The sequence below is a fragment of the Canis aureus genome, chromosome 7, assembly GCF_053574225.1.
Source record: "Canis aureus isolate CA01 chromosome 7, VMU_Caureus_v.1.0, whole genome shotgun sequence".
NCBI classification, from domain to species: Eukaryota; Metazoa; Chordata; class Mammalia; order Carnivora; family Canidae; genus Canis; species Canis aureus.
The window spans coordinates 67,703,910-67,731,009 of NC_135617.1; the positions used below are offsets into that span (position 1 = coordinate 67,703,910).

Consider the following 27,100-nt stretch of genomic DNA (forward strand, 5'->3'; position numbering starts at 1 on the left):
ATAGTTTCCTGGATTCTCCATTAGATGGATAGAGTCCTCTTCCTATTTAGGACAGAAAGCAAGGCTGAAATGCTTTACAAAGAGGTGTGCATGCTACTCTTTCTGCCATTGTCTAGAACTGCATTTGTTACCCCTGTTATGTATGTGTTTTTTTTCCCCCTCTCCTGAAACGTTTGAAACATACAGATCACATTGCATTGATCATAGAACTTCTGGGGAAGGTGCCTCGCAAGCTCATTGTGGCAGGAAAATATTCCAAGGAATTTTTCACCAAAAAAGGTAAAATAAATGTGTTTGTTCCCAGACATTAAGGGGGCAAAGTGTTTAAAAATGGAAAGGTAAGTACAGCTGGGTACCTGTTCCCAGCACCTACAGAAGAATGATCCTGCTGTGAATGCTGAGCTGTAACAGCAGAAAGGTGAATTAGTGTGGTCAAGAGCAGAAACGAGCCGCACTATCTGGGTTCATATTCCAGCTGCTTGTACACGACCTTGGTCTGCTGATTTCTAAATGGGGATTTTAAGTGTTTACGTCACACTAAATAAGTTACTGTGTGTGTAGTACCTGGCACACAATTGGTTGATTACTTCTACTACACTACTTCTGAAAAATGGGCAGATTTTTGGTAGCATTTGATCTAAGAACTGCCTCTTCTCAAAGGGCAAGTAGTTTAGTTTAAGCTTTGGGCAGAACTACATCTCACTCATCTTCTAGTCCAATGATACCTAACACAGTCACTGAAGCACATTAGTCCCACAAATTAACTTTACCCTCCAGTTTTATAAGTTGTTATCACCGATTAGTGGAGGCAAACAAAGATAATACTCTCACCTCAAATTTTTGACTTGATAATATATCTTGGCATAGTTATGTATTTCTTATGCATCCAAATAAAATTTAAAAGCTCATATTTGAAAATGTGACTTAGAAAGGACTAGAAAACTGGCCTCCTTTCCCTTGTTTGCTGTGGTTCCCTTTTTCCTCACCACCTCTATACACTTGACAGCAAGTATCCTCAGAAACATTTCTTAATGTTTCTTTTTTGGCAGGAAAATTGTGAAGTGCTTCATAAGAATTCCTCCTTGTGCAAAGACCAATTAATGGCATGTGTGTGCCTAGTAGGTGATGAATTAGACAGTTGCAGTTGCTGCTAACAGAAAAGGCTTCAATTAAGTGTTGTATAAGTAAAGATGGTCAATGTCAAGCAAGAATTAGAATGACATTTCAGAATAGTACAAAGTGTTGATGTAGCTATATCTGAAAGCTGTATGGGGTTTGTTCTTTTAGTCTTGTTGCTTTTTTACAGGTCTGACAAATTGTTCTTGTTATGTGATGATAAACTGTCTTTGAACACCATATGAGCATTTAATACTTACTTTAATGAATGCCTAGTTCCTGCTAGGCCTATCCAATTTGACCAGGACAAAATGTCCTAAAATGGTAGAGCAAACAAATTATTCTTAAGTTTTTAGACCCTCACTGAAAATGGAGACACTTCCAAGGAATGTGATAAGGAAGAGCTTTGTGAATAGAAAAGGATTAGATTCTGGTGGCAAAATTTGGCTCTTTATAGAGTACCTGGATTAGTTCCTGGATTTCCATGAAAGGATCTTTTCACTTGTCCATGTCAGTCATTTTCTTTTGTATTGTCTTTACTGTAGGTGACCTGAAACACATCACGAAACTGAAACCCTGGGGCCTTTTTGAGGTTCTAGTGGAGAAGTATGAGTGGTCTCAGGAAGAGGCAGCTGGCTTCACGGATTTCTTACTGCCCATGCTGGAGCTGATACCCGAGAAGAGAGCCACTGCCGCCGATTGTCTCCGGCACCCTTGGCTCAACTCCTAAGCCCCAGCCCAGCACCGCAGCAGAGATCACATGCTGACCCTCGCCCCTCTCTGCCAGGCATTTCCCTCTTCCCTTTTTAGGGTGAAGCTCTTCCTTCAAGGGTTTCCTGGGTTTTTTGGGTTTTGTTTTTTTTTTTTTTTTTTTTTTTAATCAATATGTTCATTTGGGTTTGCTTACTTGACCCTGTGGAGACCCCACACACCACCCCCCACAGCAATTGGGCATCCTAAGTGAATTTGGCCTTGATTGGGCTCTGCCAAAGACTAAAATGTGAAACAGCCTCTCACCCTGTACCCTTGTCTTTCCATTAGAACACCCTTTAAATTATAAGCATCCTTTTTAAAAAGAGCTATGAAGATGATGAGCTCATCCTTTTATTCACTGACTCTAAGAGTCAAATTTTCTAGTGCATCTCCTATTGCCATCATAAGGATGAGAACGGGAAAAGGGTGTTACTTCTGTGTACAGCAGAGACATTAAACTTGCTGTATCTAGGCTGCATCATCATCCTGGATTGTTTCTGTTGTTCTCATGTTCACATTTTGTCCTGCGACTTTGAAGCTACTATCTTTTTTTAAGTGTGCTATATAAACACCAAATTTGGGTACCATTTTATCACTGTTCAAAGCACTATGAAACTCCTTTCATCCTCCCGTGACTCTGAGATTCTTAAATCTTTGGTCTGATTTTTGGTGGACACAGATAGAACCATGGACATTTCTTCAGAACCACAGATGTTCTACAAAAAGTCCTTTTCTGTGTGTCTTCTGTCACCCTAACTGCGGAGTTACTTTGATTGGTTGTTTTGGTTTTTGTTTTAATATCTGGCTGGCACTTTACTCATTGCACTTGAGTTTACTGCCCCATAACTAAAGAATTCAGGATGACTTTAGAAAGGAGATCTGGGTTTGAGATTTCCCATCTAAGAAGAAAATGTCCTAGAATTCCTGGTTCTTTTCCAGTCAGTCCCCTACTTCTATTTACAGCATTTTCTTTACCTTGTCCAAAATTTAACCATGAAGCAGTTTTCCTCTGTGGCTTTGCCATTCTCATTTTCTCAGAGGCTTCAGGTCTTGAATGAAATCCCAACATAAAAGAACCAAGGCCAAGTAGGAGGGGGGATGGCACTTTTTGGGGTTTGGGGGTTGGGTTTTTTTGTTTATTGGGGTTTTTGTTTGTTTTTTGGTTTAAGATTAGCCACTCTCTGCTGCTATTTCTTTGTATAATGTAAGTTTTTAACTGCAATTTTGAGATAATTAAGATGTACTTGAGGCTTTTTTCTTTACCTTTTTTTTTTTTTTAAACGAGAAAAGGCTTTGCGAATCTTATTTTAGGATGGGCCTCTTCTAGACTTGTCCTAGACATTACCTATTCCTCGGGTCATATTGGAAAGCAAGAGAAGGGCAGGTTTGGGGTCCCAGCCACTTGTTCAGCACAGACCAGGTGGGCCTTGGGGATTGCAGCATTCTGCGGAGGCGGCTCCAGGACTGATTGACCGAAAGCCAAGGAGGTGCAAGTTGAGGCTCTACTAGCAGAGCTGCCTATGAGACTTTCAGGTAGCTGACTCTCTACATGGGAGATTGGAGGCCAGATTCTGCCATTTTCCCCACCAACAACAGCAAAGGAAAAAGTGGTGCAATTATGCAATCCATTTAACTCATAAACCTAGAACCCTAAGTAACTATGGCCAGCCATTCATCGGATCCTTGATTGGGTAGTCCTGAAATCAGACATGTTCCTGTAGAAAGAATTTTAAGTGAGGCTGTCTATGCACCTATCAAGAATAAAGAAAAGCGATTGTATCCAACAACGGCAGGGAAAATCCTTCGGCAATTCTAATCCACTTTGGCTTTTCAGCGATATATACATCTAAAGCAATAGCAGACTAGAACTGAATTCTTGTCTATACTGTAAAATAACAATTGTGCAATTAAATTACAGGAATTCTGGTGATGATATTAAAAGTGAAATAACCAAAACACATACAGAAGGCCCCGTTTTATCAACTGGTGTGAGAAGAAATTTTAATAAGAGAGAACCTATAACTTCTTTCTGGAAATGTTTTCCCACCAAATAAGGGCTTTCCCCCTATTATTTAAGGAGCCAGATGAATTAGAAGCCGTAGAAAGAGGCAGCTATAGAATTTGATCTTCCAAGTACCCCATTTACCTTTATTGAACTTAATCATAATACTGTCGAATTGCCATGATCTCACTAAAGGATTTCTATTGCTGTCAGTTACAACCCCAAATGCATTTTTATTCTTTCTACTGGGTGCATTGTCTGTTTTCTTTATAAATGCAGTACAATAAACAAATTATTTAATAACCTACATGTTTCCAGAGCATTTCTGTTCCTTTGTTGCCCAAATTGGTCTCATCCATGCTTCAAAATGCAGGAAAGGTTGAGTATGCTTTTTGAACTTAAATATGCAGTGAAACTGTACAGCTGGAACATACTCATTTTATGATGTTAGCTTTCCTTTTTAAATATTTAAGAGAGAAAGCATGAGCAGAGAGAGGAAGAAGCAGACTCCCTGCTGGGCAGGGAGCCCAATACGGGTGATCCCAGGCCCTGAGATCATGACCTGAGCCAGACAGTTAACTGAGCCACCAAGGTGCACTTTCTTCTATCTTGAAATTGGGGGGTAGGTGACATTAACAGAGTACGTCTTGGAAAATCTTAGGACAGTTGTTATTCCCTATATTCAATGGTATTTTCCCAGAATATTTGTAGTGTGTCCTTACCACTCCACCCTCAGATTACAATCACAGTATATGCAAATGCCAAAGGTTTATGAACTCAGCCTAAGGACTGGCATGACAAACCCTATTGTACACAGGCTTTCGTACCCTTCTCTAATTCATTCCTTCGGATAAATTCTTAAAAATGGGATGACTGGGCCAGAGAATAAGCAAATTTTTATGGTTTGTAATGTCCCCTAACTTACGTGAAGAAGAGTGAAGACTTGTGCTATGAACAGTATGTGAATGGGCCTGTTATGATCACACTCGTTTTATTCCCAATAGCCAATTTGATTGCCAAAAAACAAGAGAATCTTGTTTTAAATTGCATAGTGGATGACTAGTGAAGTCAAACTTTGATGGGTTTTATTGGCCATTTGTATTTTTTGGGTTATGTGCTACATTGCCCAGCTTTTTTCTTTGGTGTGCTTCCATATTTGATAAAGATTTATTCTGTATTAAAGATCATGCATTTTAGTCATTTTTCCATCACCTACTTCTCCAGTTTTTAATTTGCCTTTCATTTTTATTTGTGGTGTTAAGTGTTGTTCATAGAAAGTTCTTCCCCAGCCCTGAGCTATATAAAATCTTCTAGTTAATTGCGTCATATAAGACATACATAGTTGTGTTCATATTGTAGTTGACCAGAAGAGAATGTAACATTTAAAAAGCAACCTAAACAATTAAACTAGAATTTATCAAGCCAGTGTGCTCCCCAGACTGACCAATGTAGGCAGTCTCTCTAAGCCTTGTGTTAAATGTATGGCCTGGAACTCCCAAGGGTTTGGGGAAACTTAACCGCTATCCTAGGAGAACCAGCAAACCAGGGTTCAGGTGTCCACAGGGGAACCATTTAGCTGCTCCAGAGCCAGCCCAGGTTGCAAGTGAACTTTATTACTGCCCATTCTATTTTTGAAGCCTGTTGAGTCTTCCAGTTTGTCCCTACGAGGAAAGGGATTTGCTGTTAAATTACTGTATACTGGTGAGTTATTGATAATAAAATTAGAGATTTGTTCGAAAAATAAGGCCTGATGACACCAGAGAAACTTGAATAGTCCTTTTTTGTTTTGCCCACCAATTTGGTCCCTTTGGAGTTAGCAGGGCATTGGTAACTAAGATGTCTTGCACACTCTGCAGTATATGAAGATTAAATATGTAAACATACATAAAATCTATGAACCTTGAGACTTCCTGAGAAGGAAGTTTGTTTTTATGTCTCTAGTCTTGTTTTTAAAAGTTGGAATTTAAAAATTACATGTCCGATACACATTTGTCTTTGCACTTTAAGTATTTGCACAAATATTCATACCAACTCCTTGTGATATCCTATAACCCAGTTAAAAAGCCAGAAAATTTGAGATCATGTTTAGAAGTTCTTTAAAATCAAGCAAATTTACATTAGGTATGTAGTGTTGCTGGCTGTACCATTTCTTATAAGCGAGGAGGCTTTGTCATCATAATCTTTGTCCTTCATTCAGATCTACTTTTTGCCCATTTTAGTGACAAGCCTTGTCCTCCCATTTGCCAAAACTGGACTTTGTATAAGTGCATTGGCTGTCTACAATTTGAACTATGTTCCTAGAAGTTGTGCCCTTAGGACAATGCATTTGTTGCTCTGGATTTCATAAGTAAATAAGGTACTATTGGTGTTGGAAATTAGTGGACCCTACTATCAGTCTAATTGAGATAACAAAAGGGGTGAGTTTTGAGGGTTTGAGCCCTCATTTGATCTTCAATGTAATTTATTACAAAACACATGTAGCCATCAGCAAGTAAGATTACTATAATCTAACCTTCATTTCAATAAAAGCATTCTGGTAAGTGCCCATTTCGGCAGAAAATCATGAATAACTTGAAAAACAACTTTAAAAAAGACCCCAGTGATTCCCACCTGATACTAATGCACTTGTATAATCCCCTCACCTTGACTTCAGGCCGACTTTGTGACTGTTGTAACAGATTAAGGTGAACATGACAGGTGTTATTACTGAGATGGGTTACAAAGGGCTGTGGCTGCTGTTCTTTGTGCCTCTCCCTTGCTCTGTCCTGGAACTCTTCTGGAGAAGCAAGCTGCCATGTGAGAACCTTCTGGGGAGGCCCTCAGTCCAGCTGCTTGTGGAAAACTGCCTCCTGCAGACAACCACTGAGTTCAGAATGATTAGACAACTTGCAGCCTTGTGAGAAACCTTGAGACAGGGACACCTAACTAACTCTTGCCAGATCTCTAACCCACAAAAATTAAAACGTTTCAAGTCACTGAGTTCCGTGGTAACATGTTAGGTATACAGCAACAGATAACTAATACAAGGATGTAAGACAATGAAAGCATTTCCAGTATCCTTCCAGTTCACATCTCTGATACAAATGACTGGTCCTCTCGACCACATCTACTCAGGCCTAGTCACTGTTGGTAACAGTTGGGCCTCACAACCAGCCCAACAGCCCAGCCCAACAGAGGCAAGCCTGAAGTGAGGAATACTTGGTTAGAGGAGTGCTGACTTTACTGATTCTCTAATGCTTTCAGAGATGAGATTCCTGCCTTTAAGAATTTAAAAGGAGGGCAGCCCGGGTGGCTCAGCGGTTTAGTGCCGCCGTCAGCCCAGGACGTGATCCTGGAGACCTGGGATTGAGTCCCAGGTCGGGCTCCCTGCATGGAGCCTGATTCTCCCTCTGCCTGTGTCTTTGCCTCTGTGTGTGTGTGTGTGTGTGTGTCTGTCTGTCTCTCATGAATAAATAAATAAAATCTTAAAAAAGAATTTAAAAGGAAAGCCACTTGAGCTGATAAACAGTTACTTAGATATCAACCAAAATCAATACTGTGATTTGAGAGGTTGAATTCTGAGTTTTTTTTAACATAAAGCAAAAGGTCATCTGGGTCATCTGACTTAAATCTGCAGATCCTTCCCAGCACTGGTTATTGGTAAACTGACTCTTGAGTGCTTTGGTGAAACGTGCTGTTCCTGCCAAGAGCAAGGTGCAGGCTGTTGGCAAGCGCACCCTAAGTGCCCCAGAAGCTTCTGTGGACCACCACAGTTACTATTTTAGCAAGAAATTTTTAGAAGGTAGACTTTTAGAAAAGTTATATAAAACGTAAAATTATGAGAAGTAAACGAATATAACTCGAAAAGGCACTAAGCTATGGAATTTGTTGGGAGTCTGTCATTCATGAGGTCTGCATAAAATGCCTGACAATTTTATCAACACACAAAAATATAAACATCATCACCCTTGAGTCCCATTCTACTAGTTCCCATTACCAACAACAGGACAGTGTTGGGGTACTCATTCCTAATCCATCTGAACTGTACAAGAAACCACACTGACTGAGTGGGTTGTTGGTGCATTGGTTAAAAAGCATGCCCTATGGGGCACCTGGCTGGCTCATTCAGTAGAACATGGGACCCTCGCCTAGGTTATAAGTTGGGGGTAGTGTTTAAGGAAAAAAAAAAAAAAAAAGCATGCCTTGCAGCCCAGGAATGAGAAACCTATGGTTTACTGTGTTAGTGACAGCTCCTTGGTCAAGTAACAAGATCCATTACAGTTCATCATTTACCTCCTCTCCTCTCCACCAGCAGCCACATCTTCTTAGTGAATGCACACGACCAGGAAAAAAACACCTGTTCCTCAGGTTTATCCACTGTGAATGATCAACAAAACCCTGTTTCTATGTACCATCCCCTAGGCAGGGAGTAGTCTAAAGTCCTAAGTTTTTAGATTTTGTGTTCACCCAGTCTTAATAGGACTTCCTGATGGATTCAGGTTCAGTGGCCCCTCCATTCCTTACCCACCCCTGATCATCAATAAGAAAACAAAATGTGGGCAGCCTGGGTGGCTCAGCAGTTTAGCACCGCCTTAGGCTCAGGTCGTGATCCTGGGGTCCCAGGATCGAGTCCCATGTTGGGCTCCCTGCATGGAGCCTGCTTCTCCCTCTGCCTGTGTCTCTGCCTCTTTGTCTCTCATGAATAAATAAAGAACATCTTTTTAAAAAATGTGAGAAGAAGCAAAGGACCCCCAATACCTCAATCTGAAATGGTCTAGCAGGCTTACAATCACCTCTTTCTCAGCTGCCCTTTTAGAGCTGAGTGGCAGTTTCCAATGTGCGTTCAATGCAGTCTGTCGGAGAATCTGACCTCGGGGGCCCCAATACATGGATTCATTTAGCCCTCTCATTTTACAGAGAAGCCTCTAGAGGGTAAAGTGATCGCTGGTGTAAAGGGGATAAGAAGAGAGCTGGGGCTTGGGTAGAGTACCACCCATTGTCTCTCTGAATATCTTTGATGCGGGTCACTGTAGTTCTGCTTCACTTGTAAGTTTTCTGTCTTGTCTCAGGAGAATGTCAGGTTCTAATCCTATCATGAAAGGCTTCAGAACGAGAACATCAGGCCTATAGTAGCCAAGGACAGGGAAGCATGGAAGGAAAAAGTTCTTATCTCTGAAGAATTTGATTCCTTAATTTTCCATTGTCAGGGAAATAGATGACCTGTGGTATTAAAAAAAAAAAGGCAAGAGTATAAAATTTGACATTTTTTAAAAAAGCAAATCAAAACAAACAAAAACTTCCCCATGTATGTTCACATTTTGATTTAGTTCTACCCAGACATGCACATTTCCTTAATGTATAAGATAGTATTCAATGTGCCTCAGGTAATAACTTATGTCTCATAAGATGTAAATAAAATGTTGTAAAAAAAGAAAAGCCAAAGCAATCTGGGAAGGAACAAAGCTAGAGGCATCACATCATGGCTCCCTGATTTCAAACTATATAACTAAGCTTAAAGAGTATGGTATTGGCATAAAAACAGACACATCAATCAGTGGAAGAGAGTAGAAAGCCCAGAAATAAACCCCTGCATATTTGGTCAATTTATGACAAAGGAGCCATGAATATACAATGAGGAAAGGACAGTCTCTTCAATAAATGGTGCTGGGGAAACTGGACAACCCCATGCTAAAGAATGAAACTGGACCACTATCCTAAACTATACACAAAAGTTAACTCAAATTGGACTAAAGACTTAAATATAAGACCTGAAACCATAAAACTCCTAGAAGAAAACATAGGCAGTTAGCTCCTTGATGTAGGTCTTGGCAGTGCTTTTTGAATCAGACACCAAAAAAAAAAAAAAAAAAGAAAAAGAAAAAAAAAATCTGACACCAAAAGCAGAAAAACCATGCAGGACTACACAAAAAGCTCTGCACAGTGAAGGAAACCACCAACAAAATGCAAAGGCAACCTACTGAATAGGAGACATTAGCAAGTCATATATCTGATAAGGGATTAATATCCAAAATATATAAAGAGCTCATTTAAGTTAGTAGCAAGAAAACAATCTAATTTAAAAATGGGCAAAGGAGGGCAGCCCCGGTGGTGCAGCGGTTTAGCGCCGCCTGCAGCCCAAGGCGTGATCCTGGAGACCCTGGATCGAGTCCCATGTCAGGCTCTTTGCATGGTGCCTGCTTCTCTCTGCCTGTGTCTCTGCCTCTCTCTCTCTCTCTCTGAATAAATAAATAAAGTCCTTAAAAAAATAAACCTATGATCCATTAGAAAAAAAATGAGCAAAGGATATGAATAAACATTTTCCCAAAGAAGACATATGTCTTCTTCATGGCCAACAGGCACATGAAAAGATGTTCAACTATTAGGGAAATGCAAATCAAAACCACAGTGAGAGGGCACCTCACACATGTTAGAATGGCTGTTATCAGACAAGAAATAAGTGTTGGTGAGTTTGTGGAGAAAAGAGAACCTTTGTGCAGTGTTAGTGGGAATATAAATTGGTGCAGCCACCATGAAAAATAATATGGAGGTTCCTCAACAGATTAAAAATAGAGCTACCATATTGTCCAGCAATTCCACTTTAGGGTATCTATCCAAAGAAAACAAAAACACTAACTCAAAAAGATACACACACTTCCATGTTCATCACAGCATTATTTATAACCTAAGTGTCAACAGATGAATAGATTTAAAAATTGTGCTACATATACACAATAGAATATTACTCAGCCAAAGACAAATACTACATATACTCTCATATGTGGAATCCTGAAAGGTACACACACACACAACAACAATAACAAACATATGGACAGTGAGGTGTAAGAAATGGGTGAACTGTTTTTTTAAAATACATTGTTCAGGGGCACCTGGGTGGCTCAGTCAGTTAAGCATTCACCTTCAGCTCAGGTCCCAGGATTGAGCCTCTCATTGGGCTCCCTGCTCAGCGGGGCCTCTGCTTCTCCCTCTACCTCTCTCTCTACCCCTCCCCCTGCTCATGCTCACTCTCTCTCTCTCTCCTCTTTCTCAAATAAAATCTTTAAATACATTGTTCAGATTTTTTTTCTAAAGATTGTATTTATTTATCCATGAGAGACACAGAGAGAGAGCCAGAGACACAGGCTGAGGGAGAAACAGGCTCCCTGCAGGGAGCCCAATGCGCGACTCGATCGCAATCGCCAACTGAGGATCACGACCTGAGCCGAAGGCAGATGCTCAATTGCTGAACCATCCAGGCGTCCCCATTATTCAGATTTTTTGAAAGAGTGCAAAAAGAAAAAAGTGTAGTTATCTTTGATTCAGTCATTCCAATCCAAGATTTATCAGCAGAAGCAAAAAGTTATTATCTGTGAGAACAATCCTAAATGGGTAAAAACCAAGGTCTAGTTTAGCAATTAAATGGTACACCAGTGCTGTGGAGTTGGTGGCTTTTAAAAACTTTAATAACGGGAGTACCTGGCTGGCTCTGTTGATTGAGCATGCAACTCTTTATTTTGGGATTGTGAGCTCAAGCCCCACATTGGGCATAGAAATTACTTAAAAATAAAATCTTTGGGTTGCCTGGGTGGCTCAGGGGTTGAGCGTCTGCCATCGGCTCAGGTCGTAGCCATCGGCTCAGGTCGTGATCCAGGATCCTAGGATCAAGTCCCGCATTAGGCTCCCCACAGGGAGCCTGCTTCTCCCTCTGCCTGTGTCTCTGCCTCTCTTTATGTGTCTCTGAAGAATAAATAACATCTTTAAATAAATAAAATCTTAAAAAAATACTTAGTAACGAACATTGATAAGAGATGTGAAAATGTTCATGCTCTAATAGTCTAATAGTTTGCTACTCAAAGTGTAACCATTATGAGAAGCAGGTTAGAAACACAGTGTCTGTGGCCCCACTTCAACTGAATCAGAAGCTGATTTTAACAAGACCCCTGGTGGCTTGTATGCATATTAGAGTTTGAGAATCATCTAATAAATATGCAGGAGGAGAGCAATACTAATTTACATTTATTCAGAAAAGTATATGTGGTCAAGGATTGGAAGGTACTTTGCAAAAATTAAAATAGCTGAAATGTAGATAATCCCTCCTCCCCAAAGTGCCTGGCCTGCTGGAGGTCCTCATTAAGTGGCAGCATCTGGAAGGTGATACTATGATGAGCTTTTTTTTTAATGTGTTCCTTAATATTCCGTATTTTGGAAACTTAAAAGACAATAAGGAAATTGATATGTTGTGCTTCCTTTTCAACCAGACATTAAAACTGGTTACATCATATTTTTCTTTTGCCTCAGCTATCAAGAAGCATAAAGCTAAATTTAATACTCAACACAGTATTTCTATTAGCCTAGCTTTTGGGAATATTTGTTTTTCTCTGTGACTTTTATTTTTTATTTTACTAAGTTTTCTATTATGTTTCTTACAAACCACTGAAAATCTTCCTGAAAATAAAGGCCCAAATTAGAATAATGACTTCTAAACAGTCTGTTCTTTTTTGCCAGGCTCCAGAGAAAGATGAGTTTATGAAACTACCTGCCTGTTTTAAATTATTTCTTCCCAGGATCCCTGGGTGGCGCAGCGGTTTAGCGCCTGCCTTTGGCTCAGGGCACGATCCTGGAGACCCGGGATCGAATCCCACATCGGGCTCCTGGTGCATGGAGCCTGCTTCTCCCTCTGCCTATGTCTCCGCCTCTCTCTCTCTGTGTGTGACTATCATAAATAAACTTTAAAAAAAATTAAAAAAAAAATAAATTATTTCTTCCTGTTCTTTTTCCCCTTCTGGAGACAGAAGTAGAACGAGAGGGTCTCAGATGCCAGTGAGCCCCTGCCAGAGTCCTTGTTCCTCTCCCCAGCCCCACCAGCCAGGGAGGCCACAGCCCTCGCAAAAGCACGAAGACCACCCAACAATGGAATTACTCACCAACCCTTCAGCTGCTTCAGACTTCCTCTGCAAGGAAAAAGAACATCATTTGTTTATAACCAAGCCTTGTTTTCAGGATAACTCCCTCTCCCTCTCCAAACTAGATCAGATTTCTTTCATTCACTCTCAAAAAGCCTTGAGGGGTTTTTTTCTTCATAATGTTCATCAGCTTGTGATTCCATTTTGCCTGTGGTGTCCCTTATCAGATGGGAAGGTCCAATTAGACTTCTTCCCTCAATCCTGTACCCCCAGTGCCTGAACCTGTCGGTGGGCACATGGAGTGCAGGGGCTGTTACTGGGTGGGCAGATGGATGCTGTGAAAAGTTGGAGATGCTGGAAGGACAGAAGGGGGAGAGAACTAATATTTATGAATCACCTGTATAACATGCAGACACTGTTAGTGCTCTATACACACTATCTAATCCCTCACACTGTCTTTTTTTTTAATATTTTTTTTTAAATTTTTTTATTTATTTATGATAGGCACACAGTGAGAGAGAGAGAGAGAGAGAGGCAGAGACACAGGCAGAGGGAGAAGCAGGCTCCATGCACCGGGAGCCCGACGTGGGATTCGATCCCGGGTCTCCAGGATCGCGCCCTGGGCCAAAGGCAGGCGCCAAACCGCTGCGCCACCCAGGGATCCCTCACACTGTCTTTTTTTTTTATTATTGAGGTATAACTTACTAACATAAAATTTACTCATTTAAAGTGTACAGCTTGGTGGGTTGTTAGTATAATCACCGAGTTGTGCAACCACCACTGATATCCAATTCTAGAACATTTCCATCGCCCCAAAGAGAAACCTATTATCAATCACTCCCTGTTTCCCCCTCTTTACAGCTCTGGACAACTACTGAAACCTACATTCTTTCTTTACGGATCTGCCTATTCTGAACACTTTATATAAATGGGACCATACAACATATGGTCTTTTGTGTATGGCTCCTCTCACAATGTCTTCAAGGTTCATCCATATGGTAGCACTTAGGAGCACTTCATTCCTTTTTCTTTCTTTCTTTATTATTATTATTTTTAAAGATTTTATTTATTCATGAGAGACAGAGAGAGAGAGAGAGAGAGAGGCAGAGAGAGAAGCAGGCTCCATGCAGGGAGCCTGACATGGGACTCGATCCTGGCTCTCCAGGATCATGCCCTGGGCAGAAGGCGGCGCTAAACCGCTGAGCCACCTGGGCTACCCCTCTTCTTTCCTTTTTAAAGCTAAATAATATTCCACTGGGCGGATATACACATATCGTCTACCCAAGTCATCAGTTGATGCATATTTGGGTTGTTTCCACTTTTCGGCTATTAGGCTGCTATGACCATTTGTATACAAGTTGTGGTACAAACATATTTTCAATTTTCTTGCACACACATTTAGGAGTAAATTATATCTACATATCTAGTCACATGGTAACTCTATGTTTAACCATTTGAGGAACTGCCCTTCTGTTTTCCACAGCAACTGCATGATTTTGCATTTTCACTAGCAGCATATGAGAGTTCCAATTTCCCCACGTGCCCACCAACACCTGTTAATGTTCATCTTTTTTACTGACTTTATCCTAGTGACTGTAAAATAGCTCACTGGGGTTTTGATTTGCATTTTCCTGATGACTAGTGACGAAGACTGTCTTTTCATATGCTTATTTGGATGCCTTCCTTGGAGAAATGTCTGTTCAAATCCTTTGCCCACTTTAAAAATCGGGTTATTTATATTTTTTACTTAAGTTGTAGGAGTTCTTAATATATTCTGGATACTAGAATCATTATTTGCAAGTATTTTCTCCCAATCTTTGGATTGTCTTTTCACTTTCTGGTTGATAATCTTTAAAGTTTTTGTTTTTCAGGCAGCCCCGGTGGCGCGGCGGTTTAGCACTGCCTGCAGCCTGGGGTGTGATCCTGGAGACCTGGGATCGAGTCCTGCATCGGGCTCCCTGCATGGAGCCTGCTTCTCCCTCTGCCTGTGTCTCTGCCTCTCTCTCTCTCTCTGTGTCTCTATGAATAAATAAATAAGATCTTAAAAAAAAAAAAAAGGATTTAAAAAAATAAAGTTTCTGTTTTTCATGAAATCCGATTTATTTATATTTTTCCTTTAGTTGCTTGTGTATTAGGTATCACATCTAAGAAACCTCTGCCTAATCTAGGATCACAAAGATTTATACCTTTGCTTTCTTCTAAGATTTTTATAATTTTACATCTTACATTTAGGTCTTTGATCCATTCTGAGTTTTTTATATACATTGTGAGGTGGCTATGTAGTCCAACTTCATTCTTTTGCATGTGGTTGTTCCAGCACCATTTATTGAAAACAGTATTCTTTTTTTTTTTTTAATTTTTATTTATTTATGATAGTCACACAGAGAGAGAGAGAAAGGCGGAGAAGCAGGCTCCATGCACCGGGAGCCCGACGTGGGATTCGATTCCGGGTCTCCAGGATCGTGCCCTGGGCCAAAGGCAGGCGCCAAACCGCTGCGCCACCCAGGGATCCCTGAAAACACTATTCTTTTCCTTCACTGAGTGGTCTTGGCATCTTTGTTGAAAATCAATTTTCCCTGGGGCATCTGGGTGGCTCAGTGGTTGAGTGTCTGCCTTTGCCTCCAGGTATGATCCCCGGGTCCTGGGATCGAGTTCTACATCAAGCTCCCCACAGGGAGCCTGCTTCTCCCTCTGCCTATGTCTCTGCCTCTCTCTCTCTCTGTGTCTCTCATGAATAAATAAAAGAAAGAAAGAAAGAAAGAAAGAAAGAAAGAAAGAAAGAAAGAAAGAAAGAAGGAAAGAAAGAAAGAAAAATTGCCATAGATGCTTGGCTTTATTTCTGGAATCTCCATTTTATTCCATTGATCTGTATGTCTGTCCTCATACCAGTACCACACCATCTTGATTACTGTAGCTTTGTAGTAAGTTTCAAAATCAGGACATGAGTGTCCTCCAATCTCTTTCTTTTTTGTGATTGTTTTGGCTATTCTGGGTCCCTTGCATTTCCATTTTAGGATCAGCTTATCAATTTCTGCAAAAAACCAACTGAGATTTTGATAAGGATTGCCTTGAATCTGTAGATCAGTTTGGGGAGCACTGCCATCTTAATATATTAAGTTTTCTGATCAATAAACATGGATGTTTCCATCTATTTAGGCCTTTAATAACTTCCAACAATGTTTTTTAATTTTCATGTATAAATCTTATATTTCTTTTGTTAAATTTATTTATACATATTTTATTCTTTTTTATGCTATTATAAATGAAATTGTTTTAATGTCATGTTCAGATTGTTCATTGCTAGTGTATACAAATGCAATAGATTCTTGTATATTGCTTGTATCTTGCAACTTTGCTGATGTTATATATTAGCTTTAATAGATTTTTAGTGGATTATTTAGGATTTTCCATGTGCAAAATCATGTCATCTACTAATAGAGATAGTTATACTTCTTCCTCTCCAAACTGGATTTCTTTTCTTTCTTTTTCTTGCCTAATTTCCCTGGCTATAACCTCCAGTACAGTCTTCAACAGCAGTGACAAGAGCACATATCCTTATCTTGTTGCTGAGCCTTATCTTGTTCATGATTTTTTGAAGTAGGTATTTTTTACAAATGAAGAGAAACCTGCCGCCTATCTCTCTCCATAAAAATGAGACTCAGATGAGGAAGCTGAGACTCAGAGAAGTTAATCAATCTCTGCAAAGTCACAGTTAGATAACAGTGGAGCCCAAATTTTAAATCCAGGTCTGACTCCAAAGCCCACACTCATTCTCCTCTGCCTCCTTAACTCTTAAAGAGTGGATCAGCAACTCTGTACTTGTGCAAGGCTTCATTCCTGCTTTCATTGTTTCGCTCATGCCACACACTAATGGAGGTAACAGAGCAGGAGTTGGTGTTGCCCTTTTTACCTTGAAGAAAGTGACTTGGAAGAACTGGGATTCAAACTCTGCTTTCCTGATTCAATTCTGTGCTTTGACAGAGGCAATAACTACTTCACTGAATAGTTAGATGTATTCAGAAAGGTTATTTGGGTATTTTCTAACAGATAATAAACAAAAAGGATGAATTAAATCCTGCATGATAGTGAAGAAACTAAAATATGGAGAGAAAAAATCTGAAAAGATTGAAAACAGGTCGAGGGGATATGAAAGGAGAAAGGGAAGGAGAGGAGAGCCAACTGACATTATGATTTGTAAAGAAAAGTGTCAAATGGACAAAACCATCTCTTCATAAGAAAGCACTTTAAAGAGGCGGCAGGGGGAAGGGGGGGGAGTGGCACCTGGATGGCTCAGTTGGTTGCGCATCTGCCCTTGGATCAGGTCATGATCCCAGGGTCCTAAGATGGAGCCTCACATCGGGCTCCCTGATGAGCAGGGAACTTATCCCTCTCCCTCTGCTGCTCCCCCTCCTTGGGCTTTCTCTCTCTGTCACATAAATAAAATCTTTTCAAAAATAAAATAAGATTTTAAAAGAAAGCACTTTTTTAAAAGATTTTTTATTTATCTATTCATGAGAGACACAGAGAGAGAGAGGCAGAGGCACAGGCAGAGGGAGAAGCAGGCTCCACGCAGGGAGCCCGATGCAGGGAGCCCGATGCGGGACTAGATACTGGGTCTCCAGGACCACACCCTGGGCCCAAGGTGGCGCTAAACCGCTGAGCCACCTGGGCTGCCCAAAGAAAGGACTTTAAAGGGAGGTATGTGGGGATGCCTGGGTGGCTCAGTCAGTTAAGTAGCTCTCTCCTCTGTAGACCCTGACTCTTGATCTCAGTTGAGGTCTTGATCTCAGGGTTGTGAGCTAAACAGGTGAATGAGTGGATAATGTCAATGAAATTTCTTTCCAGCTGAAAGAATCCTTTCTGAAAAGGAAAGAATGCAAATGAGCTATATAAAGGTGTTCTCTGCTGTGTCCAGACAGATTTAAGGCTGGCCCTGCCTTGAGGATGAGAGCTAAATAAAATGCCTCCAGCAGCTCCTGCTAAAGCCTTTCTGGAAAACCCTCCATCAATGGAGAAAGTGCTGGTTGTGCAGCTTGCTGCTAGACTCGCCACCTCCAACCTGTCCTCACAGGATTGCTAGTTCCATTTCCTTTCCCTTTATGGGGTTTTCAAGGGACCCAGGCTTTGAGTATCCCCAGAACCTAGAAGCTATAGGCACCTCCTAAAATGGAAAGGTACCTCTCTTTTCTCTCCTCCTTGGCCCAGCTCATTCTAATAATTTGCTTTTCATCTTTAACCACTTAGCTTAGGTGTGGGAGTCACTCTTCTATTTACAAAGAAGGGTGAGATGTTTGATTACTTCCTTATGGAGAAGTGGGCCCTGGGCTGAGCCAGAGAAGCCCAGAGTTCTGGGCTCTTTGCACCACCTTTCTGTGTACTTCTGGGTGGGTCTCCCTTCCGGGCTTTAAGTTCCTCGTCTGGGAAGGGTCCTTGGTCATGGGGGGCGAGGGGGCAAGGGAGTTTGCCTCTTTCTTCTAGTTCAGGTCAATGGGGTGAAGACAACTATGGGGAAAGGAGACTGGAGAGGTCTCTGCATGGAGCCTGCTTTTCTCTATGCCTGTGTCTCTACCTCTTTCTCTCTGTGTGTCTCTCATGAATAAAAAAATAAAATCTTTAAAAAATTAAAAAACAATGAAACAGAGAACCCCAAAGCTACTTTTAACTCAAGGGAGCACCCACCGTCTGCACTCCACAAGCTGTCACATCTGCCCCCAACCTGCCTTTCTCCTCTAGCCCCCACAACTCAGCCCTCTGCTAACCTGTTGTTCCTCTCTCTGCACTGAGCAAACTCCCAGTGAACTTTAAGACCCAGTCAGTGCTGCCTTCTATAGGAGGCCATACCTACCTCCCCAGGCTGGACCAGGGTTCTCTCCTCTGTAGACCCTGACAGGAGTGAGGGCATGAGGGAGAAGGAAAGACACTCTTCTATCACAGACAGCTGCTGTCATCACCTCATCACCTGCTGGCTTGCAAACCCCCACTGACCGTTGGCCTCTGGAATAAGGGCATGTCTGATTGGTCTTGGTGTCCCCAACCCTTGGCCAAGGACCAATGGCTGAAAGGAAGCCCCACCTCCTTGGGGGATGAGAGTTACCTTTTCCATCTGCCTTGTAGTCATCCGGGAGGAGCTTGTCCTGCCGGTAGCCCAGCACAAAGGCCAGGAAGGAGAGGATGAGGGCATCTCCGATGCTGAGGATGGCCAGCATGAAGGCCCAGCGGATGGTGCACTGGCCCAGTGTATACTTGCCCGTCTGCTCCCCACACATGCGCCGCACCTCACTTGAGTCCCAACCATCTGGGTAGACCAGGCAGCCAATCATCAGGCCTGTGGCTGAGAGGGCAGCAGGGGGTGCAGATGCTGTCAGACTGGGTATGCTCTGCCTGCTACCTCCCACCCTGCACTGCTGACATCTTGTCACCTCCCTTCTCCTGGTGTTAACAGCCTGTGACATATGGGACCGCTCCTACCATCACTCTTGTAGAACACATGGTTGAAAATTAAAGATCCAAGAACTAAAGTCAATTGCCCTTGGTCATGGGTAGAGGCAGAAAGCAGAGCTCCTCAGTAGAGCCTGCCATGGCACCAGGTGGTCCTACTAGGCCCTCAGCCACGACCCTCACTGTGGACTTGATGAAGCATCGGCTACCCTGGCTTCAAACCCTGCCAAAATCTGGTCCCAGCCCAGAGAACTCATCACTCCTAAGATGAATATCTCTTCATACTCCAATAGCTCTGAAATAAGTATAATAAGAAAGTTTCAGGCCATCGTTTGATTAGAGTATTTTTCCTGGGCATCTGGGTGGTTCAGTCGGTGAAGCTCTGACTCTTGATATCAGCTCAGGTGTTAATCTCAGGGTTGCAAGTTCAAGTCCCACATTCTGCTATTTAAGAAAAAAAAAAAAGTATTTTTCCTCCTTACAGCACATACAATAATGGCATGTTCTACAACTTGGGAATCTTAGATTTAATGAATACACAAAATTTTCCAGCCCCATCTCTGGCTTCTTCCTTCATGAACTTTTCATTCAAGCAAATAAGCCTCTTCAAGCCTTACTTAGTAGAGTTCAGTGCAGTTGCTAACCCTTTCCTGAATTTAAGAATCTCTAATATTTATTTAAAATGCTGATTTCCAGGGAAGCCCAGGTGGCTCAGTGGTTTAGCGCCACCTTCAGCCCAGGGTGTGATCCTGGAGAACGGGGATGGAGTCCCACGTCAGCCTCCCTACATGGAGCCTGCTTCTCCCTCTGCCTGTGTCTTTGCCTCTCTCTCTCTCTCTCTGTGTGTGTGTCTCTCATGAATAAATAAATAAAATCTTTAAAAATAAAATAAAATAAGATAAAATAAAATAAAATAAAATGCTGATTTCCAGAGCTCAAGAATCCCTGTTTTTAAAACACTCTTTCGGGATCCCTGGGTGGCGCAGCGGTTTGGCGCCTGCCTTTGGCCCAGGGCGTGATCCTGGAGACCCGGGATCGAATCCCACGTCGGGCTCCCGGTGCATGGAGCCTGCTTCTCCCTCTGCCTATGTCTCTGCCTCTCTCTCTCTCTCTGTGACTATCATAAATAAATAAAAATTAAAAATAAATAAATAAATAAATAAATAAATAAATAAATAAATAAATAAATAAAAAACACTCTTTCAGGGCAGCCCGGGTGGCTCAGCGGTTTAGCGCTGCCTTCAGCCCAGGGCCTGGTCCTGGAGACTCGGGATGGAGTCCCACGTTGGGCTCCCTGCGTGGAGCCTGCTTCTCTCTCTGCCTGTGTCTCTGCCTCATTCTCTCTCTCTCTCTCTCTGTGTTTCTCATAAATAAATAAATAAAATCTAAAAAAAATAAAATAAAATAAAAATAAAACATTCTTTCAGGTAATTCTCTCAATAGGAAAAGCGGGGAAACACTAGCAAAGTCAGCCTGGATTCCAAGCCCAGCTCTTTGCTAACTAACTGCGTGGGCCAGAGCAAGCCACTTGAGATTTTTTGGGCCTCAGTTTCCTCATCTGTAAAGTAGGAATATGAATAGTCCCTACTCATTTGGATTGTAGTGAGGTTCAAATGGGTTAATAACGGAAAAGTGCTTGGCACATACTTAGTACGTCATGAGTGTTAGCTACGATTATCCCATCCTGTGTGTTCATTGACTTAGTATTTACAGCCAAAAATGTCATTTTCCCTACCTTCTCTTCACTTCTCCCATGCCCTCCCACCAATGACCATCCCACCTCAGCTGCACAAGTAGGTGACATAATCCTGGAATGTGACCAAGGCAACCCCAAGGACCACCACCATGTAGGCAAGGGGTGTCTTCCATGATCTGTGCTACTTTCCCATCCCTGATCCTCCTTCCACAGGCCTGAAGGCTCTCTAGTTCCAAGGTTGTACCATACCCAGGAGCACCTAAGAAGAACCTCACAGGACCTAGTTACCTACCTTGAGCTCAGCTTCTGCTTGCAAGGAAGGTCGGCAGATCAAATGAATGTACAGTAAAATATAAAGATCAGGATCCCACCTCCTCACCTAAATGTATATCAATTCTCCTTTGATTTTATACAGGACAAGCTTACTTATATAGTTCTCTTATAGGTCACAAAATACTTCCCATACCATTTTTCTCTTGATTCTGACAACAGCTCTGTGAAGTAGGCCATGTATTAATATCCCATTTTACAGATTAGAAAACTGAAGTCTCAGAGAAACCAAGTGAGTTGCCCAGTCATCCAGCTAGAGCAGAGCCAACACCTGAACTCATCCTGACTTTTTTGACCCCAAAATTAATTCCCTCAACTCCCAGACACACTTCTCCAAAGAGCTGAATGTATTTAGTCCTGACATTTCATACCTAGTGACAAAATGAGAAGTGTTTCAGGTATATACCTAGGGAAGGAGAGCAGGAACCCTCCCAGAGCTCTTTGGTAAAACCTATGTCCTTCCCCAGTTAGTGTAAGACCTGTGCTTTGGTGACTAGCATGGCCCCTACCTTAACCGTGGTGGGAGGGGGAACAGGTCAATGTGGAAAGAAGTCTTCCTTATGGACTTTCCATTCTCCCCATCTCCTCCCCTTGGCACAATTCTCCTTCCATAGCATCTCTGGAAAATATCCCAGGGCCTCTAACCTGGAAGCAACCCTCTGTGAGCACCTGACCCAGGCACCTGGACACATGGTAGGGGTCAACCCTATTTATAGTGTCTCAGAGGTCTAAGGGGAGGCCAGCATGCTATTCTCGAGCAAGTTTTCCTACCCTTTCTGATGTCCAGTCTCTCATCTGTAAAAGAATGAGATAATAATGCATGACTCATAACAGTATTATGAGGATTAAGTGTGGTCATGTGGAGAAAATGCTCAGTGCAGCATCTGATTCATAGCAAGCAGCCAGTTACTGCCATTTGTTGCTATTATTATTGGCACTAAAGTCAAATGGAAGCAGCTTCAGTGGATGTGCATGGCATTAGAGGTGTTCACAAATATTTCAGGGACATAGTAGGATTATACTTCCTTGGTCTCCTCTTTTCAAGTTAGGCAAGGCCATAAGACTTCCCTTAGACAACAAAATATGAGCAGAAATGTAGAGTGTTTAACTGCTAGGAGGAGACCTTCCAGAGCTCCCTTTCACTCTGCAATGATGAAAGCTGGTTGACACCTGATATTATATCAGCCAGGGTTCCAGGAGAGAACTGTGAGAGCACTGATCCTCAATAAGCATGTACCACAAGCAAAAAATAAACTTTTGTTTTAAGACACTTGGATTTAAGAGTTGTTACCTCACCTATCCTAACTGATAAAGTTGTTTTTGAGTTTTTTCACAGCTACTGAGCACCTACTATGTGACAAGCACTGTAGAAGGTGTTTTATATGCCTTATACGTCCCATCCTCACAGAACCTTGTGATAGGAGGTACTGTTGCTACATTCTTACAGAGGAGGTTACCAAGACTCAGAAAGACATGCAACTTGCCCTACCTATGTTTCTAGGAGCTAGAACCACACACAGTTTACAACTGGCATCCAGAAGCTAAATTAACATTGTTAAACTATAGCCCCACACTGTCCCAGTTATCTATCCTCTTTCCTTTCTCCTGTCCCTTTCCCTGATCTCAGGTTTCTCGATTAAACTAACTGGTTGAGACATCTTCAAATGGATGCATGTCCCAGTTGCTGTCTGCAGAGTACATGCGCTCTTCGTCCCTCCCTTTGGCTCATCTTCCATTCCCCTACACCAAAGAATGGAACATGACACCACCTTCGCTCTCCCCTGACATAAATGTTTCATAGGATGGCATCTGGCCACTTCTACTATCAGTGTCTCCAGCTCCATGACATAGAGTCTAATTCAAATGGCCTGATGATGCCTCCCCCACCCAAACTCTCCCAGGCACTGCCTGTTCAGCAAATAGCACCTGTTGCAGGAGGTTGTGGGAGGGGGCAGTGTGAAGAATGAAAGGAATGGTTGTGGTTCCAGCATTCCATAGTTCTGATAGGGAGGGCCAGCTGGTAAGCATGCCAGTTTGTCACAAAACTGCTAAATCTTCATTCCCCTTCCTTCTCCCCACTGCCCAAGATTAACCTCAGCCCTGCCCCAGCCCCTCCCTCATCATATAGAGACCAGAGGAGAGGGAGATGGTGGACAGACTGGGGAGGCAGCTCTGGAGCCAAGTCAGTAGCCTGAGTACAAGATTTGGAATCAAAGGTCCTGTCCATTTGCTAAAAGACAAGTTACCCACGAAGAGCCTTATCTATAAAATAAGAGGACTAGCTACCTCCCTAGGTAGGGATGGGGCTCTTCTAGATGAGATATATGAAAGTGCTTTATAAGTCATTATACTTACATAAATATGTGGCTTCCATAAAAATATCTTTGGAACACATCTAGTTTCCTGGAACCCACTGCTTTAGTTCCCCTTGGTCCTTAGTTGCCAGTTGCTCTGCTATAGTCTTGGTCAAGTCTTTTCCTCTTTCTTAGCCCCAGATTCCTCATCTGTAGCTGGGGGGATACCCACAGCTCTCTGGGGTCCCCTCCAACTCTGACAGAGTATTGAGTCTATGTGTTCGGTTGTCTGGGATTCTGATCCTGGCACCATTCCCCCTATTGTGGATAATGCTGCTTCTCATTCTAACCAACGATGTCAAGATGGTTTTCTTTGGAGTCTGCAGTCCCACCACTGCTCCTGGACATCTCCCTAGCATGGGCAGTCTGTGCATGACCTTGGAGTAGAAAGGGACCAAGGGCTACAGGGCAAGGCCTTGAGCCATCTCTTTCTAGGCTTTAGAGGAGAACAGGACCAGCTGACCCAAAGACTGAGAGGGCTGCCTGGGCCAGGAACAAGAAAAAGGGGAAGGCCTTGCCTCTGGGCACCATAAGTAGCTACCAATCCCACATAGTTTTAAAAGACTCTAGCCGGGATCCCTGGGTGGCGCAGCGGTTTGGCGCCTGCCTTTGGCCCAGGGCACGATCCGGGAGACCCGGGATCGAATCCCACATCAGGCTCCCGGTGCATGGAGCCTGCTTCTCCCTCTGCCTGTGTCTCTGCCTCTCTCTCTCTCTCTCTCTCTCTGTGACTATCATAAATAAAAAAATTAAAAAAAAATAAAAAATAAAAAAAAAATAATAAAAGACTCTAGCCACCACCCAACTGCCCCATCACAAAATATCACTGTCATTTATTGCCTCAAGTATGGCAACTGATAACTAGGGAATAAAGCTTTTCACTCCACCGAGAAAGAGGGAACTTAATGCAAATTTCTATGGGAAAGGTCACAGCATAACACTCCAAATCAATGACTGACCTTAGAATCTCCCTCAGAACAATTGGGGTGGGAGGGAAGGATTGAAGGCAGGGATCTGGGGATACTTAAAGAAGAAAGAACAAATACCCAGAAGTGGGAGATAGAGCTGTCTAGGATGTACTTTACTTATTTTGCCCTGGGTTGGATACTATTCCCAGAGGGCCAACAATGGAGGCTTCCTTCTTTTTCCTTCCCAGAGAACAATAACCTCTGATGTGGTGGCCTGGGAGTCAGGACACATTCTATCAACTATCTGTGTGTTCTTGGGCTAGTCACTTCCTCTCTCTGGACCTCAGTTCTCATCTGCAAGATGAGAGGGTTGAACAGTTTGACCTCAACCATCCTTTTGGTCTTAGCCATTCTAAAATTTTCTACTCCTCAGAAGCTTCGGCAGAGCATAGAGTAGAACTGGGTTAAAGAAGAATAGCTAAAGGGTACCTGGCTAGCTCAGTCGGTGAAGCCAGTGACTCTCGATCTTGGGGTTGCAGGTTTGAGCCCCATGTTGGGTATAGAGAGTACTCAAAAAAAAAAATCTTTGAAAAAAAATAAAATTAAACTAAAGGAGAACGACTGGGTAAGAGACCCGGAGGCTTCACAGAGGATGGAATGGTGCAGCTTACCCTATAGCCTGAAGTGGGCCCCTGCTTGCCCTCCCATTAATCCTGCTCACCTGCAGCCAGCTGCATCCATGCGCAGATCTTGTAGACAGTGGCTGTGTTGCAGACGAAAAAGAGGCTAAAGCAGATGATGGAGCCAATGATGAGGAACATGGCCAAGGCCACAAAAAACATGGCAGTCTTGAAGGCTCTAGAGGGAATGGAGGAGAAGTCCAGTGGGCCACCCTTGCAGATGAGTTCAGAGGACAGCACGTTGCCCACACAGTAGGAGAAGAGGCCAAAATAGCCTGCCTGAGGTGTGTTAACACTGTCACCGATCCAGTAGGGCTGGATGAAGAGGGCCATGACCAGTACAGAGAAGCAGATGGTGAGTGTGCCCCACATCACACCCACAGCCCTCGAGTTGCGCACATAGTTGGTATGGTAGATCTTGGCCGCCTCCTGGGCAGGCAGCAGCTTCACCATGGTGAGGCTGTAGGCCCTGGGCTGGAATCCTGGGGGCTGTAAGCCAGTGGCTTTGCAGATGGAGGCCTAGAAGTGGGTCACTCCTAAGCCGAGTTTGGGGAGGAGGCTGGGGGGGTGCAAGATGGGGGTCCCTGCAAGGTAGAAGAAAGAGAATTAGGAAATAAGACAAGGAAGACAACCTTGGTTTCTTTGGGGGAAGCTTGTCCAGATGCCTTTGTCCGCTCCAGCCAGGCTGTCTCCCTGTCCTGCCTCCTCTCCTGCCGGCCAGGGTCTCAGGCCTACTGGCGCCGCCCTGCCTCCCGCCCCCCTTTCCAGCTCCGAGCTCCAGAGAGCTCCGCCCCTCCGCCGCCGCGCGGCCCCTCCTTGCTCCCTCCTGCGAGAGCGCGGCTTCAGCACCGCGGCCAGCGCTCGGGACTCGGGCGGGAGGAGGGAGTGGAAACCCAGGACCCGGCTTGGGGAGGCGCGGCCCGCCCACCGCGCACTCCCGCCGCGGGGAACGGAGACTCCTCTTCACCCGCCCGAGCCGGGGGTGGGGGATGGAGGGGGGGGAACACACAAAAATTGGGAGGGGAGGGTTGCGACTGTCACATTCCTCCCTTTCAATTCCTGCCTTCTTGCCTCAAAACCAAAACCTTTTCCTGAGCACTGTCCGTACCCACCACCCCCACGTGGTCCCATTAAACTCCTCCCTGGCTCCCTAGTCGCCCTCTCAGCACTCCCAACCCTGTGGAGTCCAGCAAAACCTTTTCTGATTGTGTCTTCCAGTCACTGGTTTCTCATCTCTGTGGTTTCTCCTCCATCAACAATTACCAAGTGCGTACCATGTCCTGAAGCCCTGTGCTGGAGGATATCTTCCCTAAGCAAAACTACAGAGATAAAAATGACAGGGCCCCTGCCCTCAAAGACAGTGAGACGCTTACATATATGTATATGCGTCTGTATATTCGCAATGCACACTGATAGTGTGATAAGAGACAACTACAAAGTGCAGCAAAGGAAGCATCCCAGACCTTAACATGTTTCTGTTCAATACAGTATCTTTCTCCTATTTATGTTTTTGTTGCATATTCCTCTTTTACCTCTCTTCTTCAAAATATGTATTTCTCCTGACTACATAGGTAAATACATGTTTGGTGTAGAGAGATAGGAAAATCCAGGAAAGATTACATAAAAGAATATAAATCACTCATAACCCCAACGCTGGGAGCAAAGGAGAGCCAAGATCATCTTAAAAACAGACTTTGGCTTTAGACATATCTGGATTGAGTTAACTGCTTACTAATTTATGTGACCATCCATGGTTTAATCTTCCCAAACCTCAGTTTCTTCATCTATAAAATGGAGAAGATAATAGTATCTCTCACAGGGACACCTGAGTGGCTCACTCCTTTGAGCATCTGACTCTTGGTTTCAGCTCAGGTCAAGATCTCAGCGTCCTGAGATCAAGCCTCACGGGGCTTGATGAGATCTGCTCATCAGGGAGTCTGCTTG

General features: G+C 43.1%; 2 protein-coding genes across 7 annotated transcripts in view; one reads left to right on the plus strand and one right to left on the minus strand.

The window, feature by feature from the left end:
* Positions 1-2,353, plus strand: part of SRPK1 (SRSF protein kinase 1) — a 91,652-nt gene extending 89,299 nt beyond the window's left edge. The window contains 2 exon segments of the mRNA XM_077904279.1: positions 187-279; positions 1,662-2,353. Coding sequence (XP_077760405.1) covers positions 187-279; positions 1,662-1,846 — 278 coding nt within the window. The 3' untranslated portion in view covers positions 1,847-2,353.
* Positions 2,354-3,989: 1,636 nt separating this feature from the next.
* LHFPL5 (LHFPL tetraspan subfamily member 5) lies at positions 3,990-25,931 on the minus strand. 6 transcript variants are annotated; one of them, XR_013383628.1, is made up of 6 exons: positions 25,198-25,931; positions 18,845-19,081; positions 18,596-18,744; positions 12,772-12,798; positions 8,644-9,070; positions 3,990-8,227 (listed from the first exon to the last, which is right to left on the minus strand). XR_013383628.1 is itself a non-coding variant. In XM_077904282.1 (4 exons), the coding sequence occupies exons 1-3, from the start codon at positions 25,607-25,609 to the stop codon at positions 12,788-12,790; spliced, it is 660 nt and encodes a 219-aa protein (XP_077760408.1). In that variant the 5' UTR covers positions 25,610-25,931; the 3' UTR covers positions 3,990-9,070; positions 12,772-12,787. The 6 variants fall into 6 exon arrangements, 3 of the variants coding, with proteins under 3 accessions (XP_077760408.1, XP_077760407.1, XP_077760409.1); XR_013383627.1 differs by having other exon boundaries at positions 3,990-9,070; XR_013383629.1 differs by lacking the exons at positions 3,990-8,227; positions 8,644-9,070 and adding an exon at positions 11,144-11,584.
* Positions 25,932-27,100: the final 1,169 nt, after the last annotated feature.